Source organism: Ranitomeya imitator, chromosome 5 (assembly GCF_032444005.1).
Source record: "Ranitomeya imitator isolate aRanImi1 chromosome 5, aRanImi1.pri, whole genome shotgun sequence".
Lineage (NCBI taxonomy): Eukaryota > Metazoa > Chordata > Amphibia > Anura > Dendrobatidae > Ranitomeya > Ranitomeya imitator.
This window is the reverse complement of record NC_091286.1, coordinates 673,902,256-673,914,449: the sequence shown is the minus strand read 5'-3', so window position 1 is coordinate 673,914,449 and position 12,194 is coordinate 673,902,256. Positions and strand designations below refer to the sequence as shown.

The window sequence follows — 12,194 nt, the reverse complement described above, 5'->3', positions numbered from 1 at the left end:
CCCTCTGCCTCCTCCCTCCTTGAAGACGTCATACTCACCCTGCTCCAGCGATGCCTGGTCTCAGGATCTGTAGCTCGTCCTGAGTGAGCGGTCACGTGGTACCGCTCATTAAGGTCTTCAATATGGGCATATTCATGACCTTAATGAGTGGTACCGCATGACCACTCACTCAGGAAGAAGGTGCTGCGCCGGGAGTCGGGAGAAAGCTAGAGGGATGTTTGGCACGGCTGCGAAGTGTGGGAGAGGTGAGTATGAGGGATGGAGGGGTGAAGGAGGAAGGGGAGCAGAGCCATGCAAGATGGGAGCGGGGGGATTGAGAGATGAGCCATGCATACAGGGGGGAATATGAACCATGCATACAGGAGAGGGGCAATATGAACCATGCATACAGGAGAGGGGCAATATGAGCCATGCATACAGGAGGTGGGGGGAATATGAGCCGTGCATACAGGAGGGGGGTGAAAATGAGCCATGCATACAGGAGGGGGGGAATATGAGCCATGCATAGAGTAGGAGGGGGGATATGAGCCTTGCATACAGGAGGAGGGGAATATGAGCCATGCATACAGGAGGGGGGTATGTGAGCCATGCATACAGGAGGGGGAGAATATGAGCCATGCATACAGGAGGGGGGGAATATGAGCCATGAATAGAGGAGGGGGGGAATATGAGCCATGCATGCAGGAGGGGAGGGAATATGAGTCATGCATATGGGGGGATATGAGCCATGCATACAGGAGGGGGAATATGAGCCATGCATACAGGAGGGGGGGAATATGAGTCATGCATACTGGGGGGGAATATGAGCCATGCATACAGGAGGGGGGAATATGAGCCATGCATACAGGAGGGGGGATATGAGCAATGCATATGGGATGGGAGGGAGATGAGCCATGCATACAGGAGGGGTTAATTTGAACCATGCATACAGGAGGGGGGAATATGAGCCATGCATATGGGATGGGAGGGAGATGAGCCATGCATGCAGGAGAAGGGGGATTTGAGCTAATCATACAGGATGTAGGGGAGATGAGCCATGCATACAAGAAGAGAGGGGGGCATTATACAGTATTGAGCATCATATGTGGCCATTATACAGTATGTAGCATCAGCCGGGACCAGCTGCTTGGAAAGCATCACCAAACCAGGGATTCAAGCTAGAGGAGGCTAATTTGCATATTCCAGGAGCCTTCTGGGAAAAGCAAGGAGTCTCCATAAGCTAGAAGATCGTTGGGTACAGCCGGGACCAGCTGCTTGGAAAGCATCACCAAACCGCGCGCCGTAAGGCGCGCAAATTTTTGCCTGTAGGACATTATTGCAAGAGAGCTTGGCTGAGTAGATTACACAAGAAGGAAAACACACAGCAAGTCAGCAGGATCTAGGAGCAACATGGCAGATGTGACAACCTACATGGTGAGCTGCAGCATGTGCTACATGTTCACAGATCGACCAGAAGAAGAATCAAATTTCACCTGTCAGAAGTGTAGACTAGTGGCCCTTTTAGAAGAAAAGGTGCGGGGTCTGGAAGAAAGAATAGCAACTTTGAAACTCATCAAAGAGAATGAAGACTTTCTAGACAGAACAGAAGCATCTCTACTGGTCACAGAAGGTGAAAAAAGTTTCAGAGAACCTCCAAAAGCAGATGAGTGGAAGCATGTGACCAAAAGAAGCAAGAAGACCATGGAGAAATCACCAACCACACAACTGAAGAACCGATATCAAATCTTTGTAGAGGATGAAGATGGCACACCTAAGGATGAAGCAATACCAGCAAGCAAAATAGAAAAGGGCACACCGCAACAAGTGACAGCAAAAAGTACAGCCAAGAAGCAACGAAGAGTGGTGGTGGTGGGAGACTCACTACTGAGAGGCACAGAAGCAGCCATCTGCAGACCGGACATAACCACAAGAGAAGTATGCTGCCTTCCAGGTGCGATGATCAAGGATGTGACCGATAGGATACCAAAGCTCTTCAGCTCCAAGGACGTCCACCCATTTCTTCTGATACATGTTGGCACCAATGACATGGCAAGGAAGGACCTACCGACAATCTGCAAGGACTTTGAAGAGTTGGGGAAGAAAGTAAAGGAACTGGATGCACAGGTAGTTTTTTCTTCTATCCTTCCAGTAGACGGGCATGGCACCAGGAGATGGAACAGGATCCTTGATGCAAACAACTGGCTAAGACGATGGTGCAGACAACAAGGATTCGGATTCCTGGACCACGGTGTGAATTACTTGTACGATGGACTCCTCGCCAGAGACGGACTACACCTCAACAAACCTGGGAAACACACATTTGCCAGAAGACTCGCTACACTCATCAGGAGGGCGTTAAACTAGAAGAAGAGGGGACGGGAAGAAAAACATTAGACTCGAACAAAGAAGACCCAGGAAAACATACTCAGAAGGGAGGTAAGAACATTTCTAAAACAATCCACAGCGAGAAGATTGGAACAAAACAAAATCCTCTAAACTGCATGCTCGCAAACGCCAGAAGCCTGACAAACAAGATGGAAGAACTAGAAGCAGAAATATCTACAGGTAACTTTGACATAGTGGGAATAACCGAGACATGGTTAGATGAAAGCTATGACTGGGCAGTTAACTTACAGGGTTACAGTCTGTTTAGAAAGGATCGTAAAAATCGGAGAGGAGGAGGGGTTTGTCTCTATGTAAAGTCTTGTCTAAAGTCCACTTTAAGGGAGGATATTAGCGAAGGAAATGAGGATGTCGAGTCCATATGGGTCGAAATTCATGGAGGGAAAAATGGTAACAAAATTCTCATTGGGGTCTGTTACAAACCCCCAAATATAACAGAAACCATGGAAAGTCTACTTCTAAAGCAGATAGATGAAGCTGCAACCCATAATGAGGTCCTGGTTATGGGGGACTTTAACTACCCGGATATTAACTGGGAAACAGAAACCTGTGAAACCCATAAAGGCAACAGGTTTCTGCTAATAACCAAGAAAAATTATCTTTCACAATTGGTGCAGAATCCAACCAGAGGAGGAGCACTTTTAGACCTAATACTATCTAATAGACCTGACAGAATAACAAATCTGCAGGTGGTTGGGCATCTAGGAAATAGCGACCACAATATTGTACAGTTTCACCTGTCTTTCACTAGGGGGACTTGTCAGGGAGTCACAAAAACACTGAACTTTAGGAAGGCAAAGTTTGACCAGCTTAGAGATGCCCTTAATCTGGTAGACTGGGACAATATCTTTAGAAATAAGAATACAGATAATAAATGGGAAATGTTTAAGAACATCCTAAATAGGCAGTGTAAGCGGTTTATACCTTGTGGGAATAAAAGGACTAGAAATAGGAAAAACCCAATGTGGCTAAACAAAGAAGTAAGAAAGGCAATTAACAGTAAAAAGAAAGCATTTGCACTACTAAAGCAGGATGGCACCGCTGAAGCTCTAAAAAACTATAGGGAGAAAAATACTTTATCTAAAAAACTAATTAAAGCTGCCAAAAAGGAAACAGAGAAGCACATTGCTAAGGAGAGTAAAACTAATCCCAAACTGTTCTTCAACTATATCAATAGTAAAAGAATAAAAACTGAAAATGTAGGCCCCTTAAAAAATAGTGAGGAAAGAATGGTTGTAGATGACGAGGAAAAAGCTAACATATTAAACACCTTCTTCTCCACGGTATTCACGGTGGAAAATGAAATGCTAGGTGAAATCCCAAGAAACAATGAAAACCCTATATTAAGGGTCACCAATCTAACCCAAGAAGAGGTGCGAAACCGGCTAAATAAGATTAAAATAGATAAATCTCCGGGTCCGGATGGCATACACCCACGAGTACTAAGAGAACTAAGTAATGTAATAGATAAACCATTATTTCTTATTTTTAGGGACTCTATAGCGACAGGGTCTGTTCCGCAGGACTGGCGCATAGCAAATATGGTGCCAATATTCAAAAAGGGCTCCAAAAGTGAACCTGGAAATTATAGGCCAGTAAGTCTAACCTCTATTGTTGGTAAAATATTTGAAGGGTTTCTGAGGGATGTTATTCTGGATTATCTCAATGAGAATAACTGTTTAACTCCATATCAGCATGGGTTTATGAGAAATCGCTCCTGTCAAACCAATCTAATCAGTTTTTATGAAGAGGTAAGCTATAGGCTGGACCACGGTGAGTCATTGGACGTGGTATATCTCGATTTTTCCAAAGCGTTTGATACCGTGCCGCACAAGAGGTTGGTACACAAAATGAGAATGCTTGGTCTGGGGGAAAATGTGTGTAAATGGGTTAGTAACTGGCTTAGTGATAGAAAGCAGAGGGTGGTTATAAATGGTATAGTCTCTAACTGGGTCGCTGTGACCAGTGGGGTACCGCAGGGGTCAGTATTGGGACCTGTTCTCTTCAACATATTCATTAATGATCTGGTAGAAGGTTTACACAGTAAAATATCGATATTTGCAGATGATACAAAACTATGTAAAGCAGTTAATACAAGAGAAGATAGTATTCTGCTACAGATGGATCTGGATAAGTTGGAAACTTGGGCTGAAAGGTGGCAGATGAGGTTTAACAATGATAAATGTAAGGTTATACACATGGGAAGAGGGAATCAATATCACCATTACACACTGAACGGGAAACCACTGGGTAAATCTGACAGGGAGAAGGACTTGGGGATCCTAGTTAATGATAAACTTACCTGGAGCAGCCAGTGCCAGGCAGCAGCTGCCAAGGCAAACAGGATCATGGGGTGCATTAAAAGAGGTCTGGATACACATGATGAGAGCATTATACTGCCTCTGTACAAATCCCTAGTTAGACCGCACATGGAGTACTGTGTCCAGTTTTGGGCACCGGTGCTCAGGAAGGATATAATGGAACTAGAGAGAGTACAAAGGAGGGCAACAAAATTAATAAAGGGGATGGGAGAACTACAATACCCAGACAGATTAGCGAAATTAGGATTATTTAGTCTAGAAAAAAGACGACTGAGGGGCGATCTAATAACCATGTATAAGTATATAAGGGGACAATACAAATATCTCGCTGAGGATCTGTTTATACCAAGGAAGGTGACTGGCACAAGGGGGCATTCTTTGCGTCTGGAGGAGAGAAGGTTTTTCCACCAACATAGAAGAGGATTCTTTACTGTTAGGGCAGTGAGAATCTGGAATTGCTTGCCTGAGGAGGTGGTGATGGCGAACTCAGTCGAGGGGTTCAAGAGAGGCCTGGATGTCTTCCTGGAGCAGAACAATATCGTATCATACAATTATTAGGTTCTGTAGAAGGACGTAGATCTGGGGATTTATTATGATGGAATATAGGCTGAACTGGATGGACAAATGTCTTTTTTCGGCCTTACTAACTATGTTACTATGTTACTATGTTACTATGTGTGGCCAATATACAGTATGGAGCATCATGTGTGGCCATAATACAGTATGGAGCATCATGTGTGGCCATTATACAGTATTGAGCATCATGTGGGGTCATTATCCAGTATGGAGCATCATGTGTGGCCATTATACAGTATGGAGCATCATGTGTGACCATTATACAGTATGGAGCATCATGTGGGGGCATTATACATTATGGAGCATCATGTGTGGCCAATATACAGTATGGAGCATCATATGTGGCCATAATACAGTATGGAGCATCATGTGTGGCCATTATGCAGTATTGAGCATCACGTGGGGTCATTATCCAGTATGGAGTATCATGTGTGGCCATTATACAGGATGGAGCATCATGTGTGGCCATTATACAGTATGGAGCATCATGTGTGGCCATTGTACAGTATTGAGCATCATGTGGGGCCATTATACAGTATTGAACATCATGTAGGGTCATTATACAGTATGGAGCATCATGTGTGGCCATTATACAGTATGCAGCATCATGTGGGCCCAAGGGAAATGATACAGTATTGAGCATCATGTGTGGCCATTATACAGTATGGAGCATCATGTGTGGCCATTATACAGTATGGAGCATCATGTGTGGCCAATGGCCATTATACAGTATTGAGCATCATGTGTGGCCATTATACAGTATGGAGCATCATGTGTTGCCATTATACAGTATTGAGCATCATGTGTGGCCATTATACAGTATGGAGCATCATGTGTGGTCATTATACAGTATTGAGCATCATGTGTGGCCATAATACAGTATTGAGCATCATGTGTGGCCATTATACAGTATTGAGCATCATGTGGGGCCGTTATACAGTATTGAGCGTCATGTGTGGTCATTATACAGTGTTGAGCATCATGTGTGGCCATTGTACACTATGGAGCATCACATGTGTGGCTATTATACAGTATGAAGCATCATGTGTGGCCATTATATAGCATGAAGCATCATGTGTGGCCATTATACAGTATGGAGCATCATGTGTGGCCATTATACACTATGGAGCATCATGTTGGGCCATTATACAGTATTGAGCATCATGTGTGGCCGTTATACAGTGTGGAGCACTGTGTGGCCATATTTTTTGTTTATAATTATTGTATATGAAACAGTGTGATCAGCAGTGCTAAATGGGTGTGGTTTGGACGTTGATATGGGTGTGACTAGTTGTGAAATGGGTGTGGTCAGAGGTGTGGCCTAAAATTTGCCGCTACGCGCGCCGCAAACTTTATACCTCTTTCCCTTCTTCAAAAGTTGGGAGGTATGGTACCCCATTTGCCAGATCACGGCAAGTGCCGCAAATCCCATAGGGAATGAATGAGGCCGAACGCAGTGTTGCCGTAAGTGATCCGGTAGGCGGCAGATGCAGAAAAACTGCCGGATCTGCTGCAAAAGGCTACTTTCACATCAGCGATTCTTGCCAAAGTCACTGCCGATAGTGTCATACTCACCAAAGGGGGAGGCAGCACTAAAAGTGCCTAGGCCAGCAGAAACTCTAAATACGGCCCTGTCTTGAGGAGTGGGCCAAAGTACCTGTCGAGAGGTGCAGAAGTCTCATTGACAGTTACAGGTATCGTTTGATTGCAGTGATTGCTTCAAAAGGTTGTGCAACAAAATATTAAATTAAGGGTGCCATCATTTCTGTCCAGGCCTATTTCATGAGTTTTTTTTTTTATAAATTATGTGGAAGCATGGTTGAAAAGCAATGTCTGACTTTCATTTGTTCACTTTCATAGATTTTTAATTTATTATTACTATTGTCAGATTCAAGTTATTTCTGAGACCATTGTGGGTTTTTCTGTCATCAAATGAGGGGTACCAACAATTTTGACCATGTGAGTACACTTTTGATGTGTTAACTATTACGTTTATATTTGTTTAGCTGTATGACAGTTTCCCGACATTGATGGATTTGCTTCCTGGACCTCACAGGAAAATAGTTGAGAATATGAGACAATTTCAGAATTTCATAAGAGCACAATTTATGAAACAGAAGAAAGAACTGGATGTAACTGACCAGAGGAACCTCATTGATGCCTTTCTGGCCAAGCAACAAGAGGTACGATAGACATGATAATAATCATTAGTAATTTTTAAGCATAAAAAATAATATATGCAAATGGAATGTGTAATCCAGAAAAATCTGATAATTTCGCACTTGTTTCTATACTGAACATTAAAAGGAGTCCTATAGCTATATGGAGACTTTTGGATGCAATTTATTTTTTAAATTTCTGTACATTGGTTTAAAATTACTTTGCAGTAGGAATTCTTAAAAGTTGGAACTTTACAGGTTTTTTGTTTCCCTGAAGATTGCTGACTGCAGAATTGGCTAGCTGTGAATTTGTAAGTGAGCTCGTTCTGACGGAGGGTTTGAAACTCTTTTATTTGTCTTTTTCTGAGCTGATCTCAGCTGCTTTATAATAAAGTTCAGCTCAGCTTTCATATTGTCATAAATTAGCTGAAAGGGGCTCAAAAAAGTTCCCTGCAATTAAAGGGGTTGTCTGGTCTAAAATGAAAAGTCTGCAGTCAGTCTGTGTGACTTCAGACTCTTGAATCCCCCAGTGTATGCCAAAATGCACATGCTGCGAAAATTCACCAGTTTCTGGGTCAGGAACGGCAGTTATGTATGCGATATGCATACTATTGGGCAGGAGCCGTCTAGTGGGTGCGGCCTCGCTTCAAACAAGTGTATAGGGTGATGTCGCACCCACTAGACTAGTCAGCTGCGCCCACTAGATGGCCACGCCCTTGCTCCATACATTTGTTTGGAGCGAGGCCACGCCTACTATGGAGATAGTGACTCAACCCCTTTAACTTTCCACCTTGGTTGTCATTTGTTGTACGAAAGCACTCACCTTCCCCGAGTTCACATGGCTAGTCTCTACCGCTGCTCCTGGGGTCTGACATTGGCTGCAATGCTAACTTCATGTGGACAGCACAGCAAATAATTAGAGATCCCAGTGACTCTGAATTGGGCATTCCCATTTGCTTAATGCAGTGAATGGCTGCCAACGAGACATCTGCCCTGCAGCTATTGTCAACCACCGGGAGCAGCGGCAATGGTTGTCCATGGGAATGAGAGTACAGCATGGTGTGGTTTTTAATAAGTGAAGGTACAAACTTATTTGAAAGGGGATAAGTTATGTAATGAGAAACCTATAAAAGAAGAGCTGATGAAAATCAAATGGTAGAAAATTTGTAACAAAATCCAATTGCAAAAATTGTTCTTACTAAAGAAGAACAAACCTGATAAAAGTTAAATTCACCAAATTGTGTGGATTTTACCGGAAAATTCAACGTGCAGCAAAGTTACTCAACCACCAAATTACATGTTCATTACGAGGCTCTGTTGTCTCTCAAGACTCCAAAGAATAATAAACAACATGAAGAACATAAAAAACCCCTCTATTACCGAACTACTCACCTGTCCTAGTTTCCCCGCTGGATCCGGTGCCCACTGCCTCCCCACCTGGTCATCAGGGTTTCTTCTTTATGCAGTCAAGCTCTGATGTTTTCATGCTAGTACAGGTTTTTCCAGCAGCGACCCAAGTTGTGGCCCGTCATGACCTCTGAGTCATGGTTACAGATGGAAATCCTGTACTATAGTAAAGATGCCAGCACACGACTCTGTAATGAAGAGGTCCTGGGAACTATACATCGGGCCCGGGCTCCAGAGGCATCGGACAGATTTGTGGTGATATATTATTTTTTTTGTTTGGCAAAATCTTAAAAAAAGACAAGCAAAATTCAACAAAATGGTGACCGCAACTGACTAAATTGCTGATTCCTGTTCCTGGTGTAGTGGATTTTCCTGCCAAACTGAAAGTGCATGTACTAGAAGAAAATTAAGTTTTTCCTCCAGGGATAAACCTGCTGTCAGTCATAGAAGCCTGCAATGTCTGACTACAGTCAATGTCCAAAACATTATGAATGGCTGTTCACTCCTCCAGCAATCTGATTTAAAGCTGGCTCTGCAGCACATCTAAGGAGATCTACCAGTCAGTATAAGGCCGGTTTCACACGTCAGTGGCTCCGGTACGTGAGGTGACAGTTTCCTCACGTACCGGAGCCACTGACACACGTAGACACATTAAAATCAATGCATCTGTTCAGATGTCATTGATTTTTTGCGGACCGTGTCTCCGTGTGCCAAACACGGAGACATGTCAGTGTTCGTGGGAGCGCACGTATTACACGGTCCCATTAAAGTCAATGGGTCCGTGTAAAACACGTACCGCACACGGACATTGTCCGTGTGCCATGCAGGAGACAGCGCTACATTAAGCGCTGTCCCCCCCACTGGTGCTGAAGTCGCCATTCATATCTTCCCTGCAGCAGCGTTTGCTGTAGAGAAGATATGAAAAATTGTGTTTAAAATAAAGATCTATGTGCCCACCACCCTCCCACCCCCTGTGCGTTCCCCCCCCCCGCTGTTCTGAATATACTCACCCGGCTCGCTCCCTCGCCGGCGCTGCTTCCTGTTCTGGCCGCATCTTCTACTGTATCAGCGGTCATGTGGGGCCGCCGATTACAGTCATGAATATGCGGCTCCACCTCCCATAGGGGTGGAGCCGCATATTCATTACTGTAAATAAGCGGCCCCACATGACCGCATACAGGAGAAGATGCGGCCAGAACAGGAAGCAGCGCCAGCCAGCGAGGGAGCCGGGTGAGTATTTTCAGAACAGCGGGGGGGCGCACAGGGGGTGGGAGGGCGGGGGGCACATAGATCTATATTTTAAACACAATTATTCATATCTTCTCAACAGCAAACGCTGCTTCAGGGAAGATATGAATGGGGCTTCAGCACCAGATGCTGGTACGTGTGGTACCCAGAACGGTGCGTGTGGTACCCAGTGGGCACACGGGCGGCACACGTGTGCCGCTCGTGTGCCACACTGATGTGCCACAGAAACGCACGGGCACACGGACACGAATAATTCCGGTACCGATTTTTCCGGTGCCGGAATTATCTGGATGTGTGGGACAGCCCTATAAGCTGGGGGTGTGCTTACAGCTGCTACTTACAAAGCTGTGAGCGGTGACTGTAAAAGTTTTCAGTCGTAAATTTCAATTTCTCTCAATAGCTGCACTTTCAGCTTTATAAACTTATGGTATTAACCTGCAGATAAATCCCATAAACTCCATTTACAATTACTATTAGTAATCAATACATAAATAAAGAGACTAATTTTAGCGAGTATAACAAATTACAATTTTCGTGTTCACACGTTGTGTTTCTGCAGCGTTTTTTAATGGAATCTTTTTAAGCAATCTAAAAGCAGCGTTTTATAGCACCAGCAAAAGCTGTGAGATTTCAGAAATCTCAGGCACACAATTGTTTTTACTCCTGACTGAACTTGAAAACTGCCGCTTTTTGGAAAATGGAAGCACGTCAACCCTTTCGGTACTTTTGCAGCTCTTTTTGCAGTATTTTTTTAACCCTAGAAGGTAATAAGTAAGTGCAAAAAATGATGGAAAAAAAATCTGTATTTATGCATTTTTGCTGCTTTTTTGGTGAATAAAACTAAATTTATTAAACATGTACTATAGACAAATGAATTATATAATCTGCACCAAATGCATAGCAAAAATGCTGCAAACATGCATAAAAAAAGCAACTTTTTTAATGGCTGCGGAAAAAAACACAGCAATAAAGCAACATGTGAACACTGCCTATGTCAGCCAAATTCAGGTGATTAGGAGACAACTAACTTAACATGTGGACAGAACTGTTGCTGTTTTTGGAAAATAAGCAATTCTATTTTAACAATTCTACATGTCAATTTGGATATATTATGTGAAAGACCGCCAAGAAAAAAACAGAAATCAGTATTTAATAGGATTTTTTTCTTTTCCTACTTTTTTATGGATATTGTTTTGTATTGCAACTTCGCTTCATACAAATAAATGGACCTAAGCTGCAGCACCAAAAACAACTTATGGACAGAATTGGTGCTGTTTTTGTAAAAAAAAATATCAGCTACTTTTGTATATTCTTTAGTTTTTTGAAAGACCAACATGGTCAATATTTAATTTGTTTTTGTTCTTTTCTGCTGTTCAGGGTAAACCTGAATCCACCGAGTATTTTCACAATGAAAACCTATTGGTACTGGTAGGAAACCTTTTTGCTGCTGGAATGGAGACCACGTCAACCACCCTGAGATGGGGACTTCTGATGATGATAAAATACCCAGAAATTCAAAGTAAGAAATTAATTTTTAACTTAAAGTGACTAATATCGTGAGAAAATCTAACAACTATTTTAATTTTATTACAGTATCTATATATATAATTGTCTAAGGGTTTTTCTGTCTGTCTGTCTGTCTGTGCTAGAAATCCCGCGTCTCTGATTGGTCGAGGCCGCCAGGCACAGAATGTCGATGATGATGTCATAAAGTTTGCCTCGACCAATCAGCGACGGGCACAATCTGCCGCGAATTCGCCTCGACCAATCAGCAACGGGCATAGTATCGACGTAGATGTCATAATGGTTGCCATGGCGATGATGATGTCATAAAGGTTGCCTCGGCCAATCAGCGACGGGCACAGTCTGCCGCGAATTCTGGAATCATCATTGTCCATATACTACGTGGACATGCATATTCTAGAATACCCGATGCGTTAGAATTGGGCCACAATCTAGTTTTAAATAAATGTATTCTCTATTCGGCTTTACTAACCTTTCTTGACTTTCTGGGAGCAGTGCTTGGTGATTACGCCTCTTCATCTTTTACAGAAGACAAGGAATGCTTTCCAGTTAATCTTTATCTTCCTAATGATATTAT

The 12,194-nt window shown here is 43.2% G+C and overlaps 1 protein-coding gene across 1 annotated transcript in view; it reads left to right on the top strand.

Annotated features, from left to right (window-relative positions):
* LOC138638764 (cytochrome P450 2C14-like) overlaps positions 1 to 12,194 on the top strand; it is an 84,959-nt gene that overhangs the window by 54,954 nt on the left and 17,811 nt on the right. Inside the window, exons 6-7 of the mRNA XM_069728325.1 lie at positions 7,286 to 7,462; positions 11,471 to 11,612. Of these exons, the coding sequence (XP_069584426.1) occupies positions 7,286 to 7,462; positions 11,471 to 11,612 (319 nt within the window). The remainder of the gene's footprint in view (positions 1 to 7,285; positions 7,463 to 11,470; positions 11,613 to 12,194) is intronic.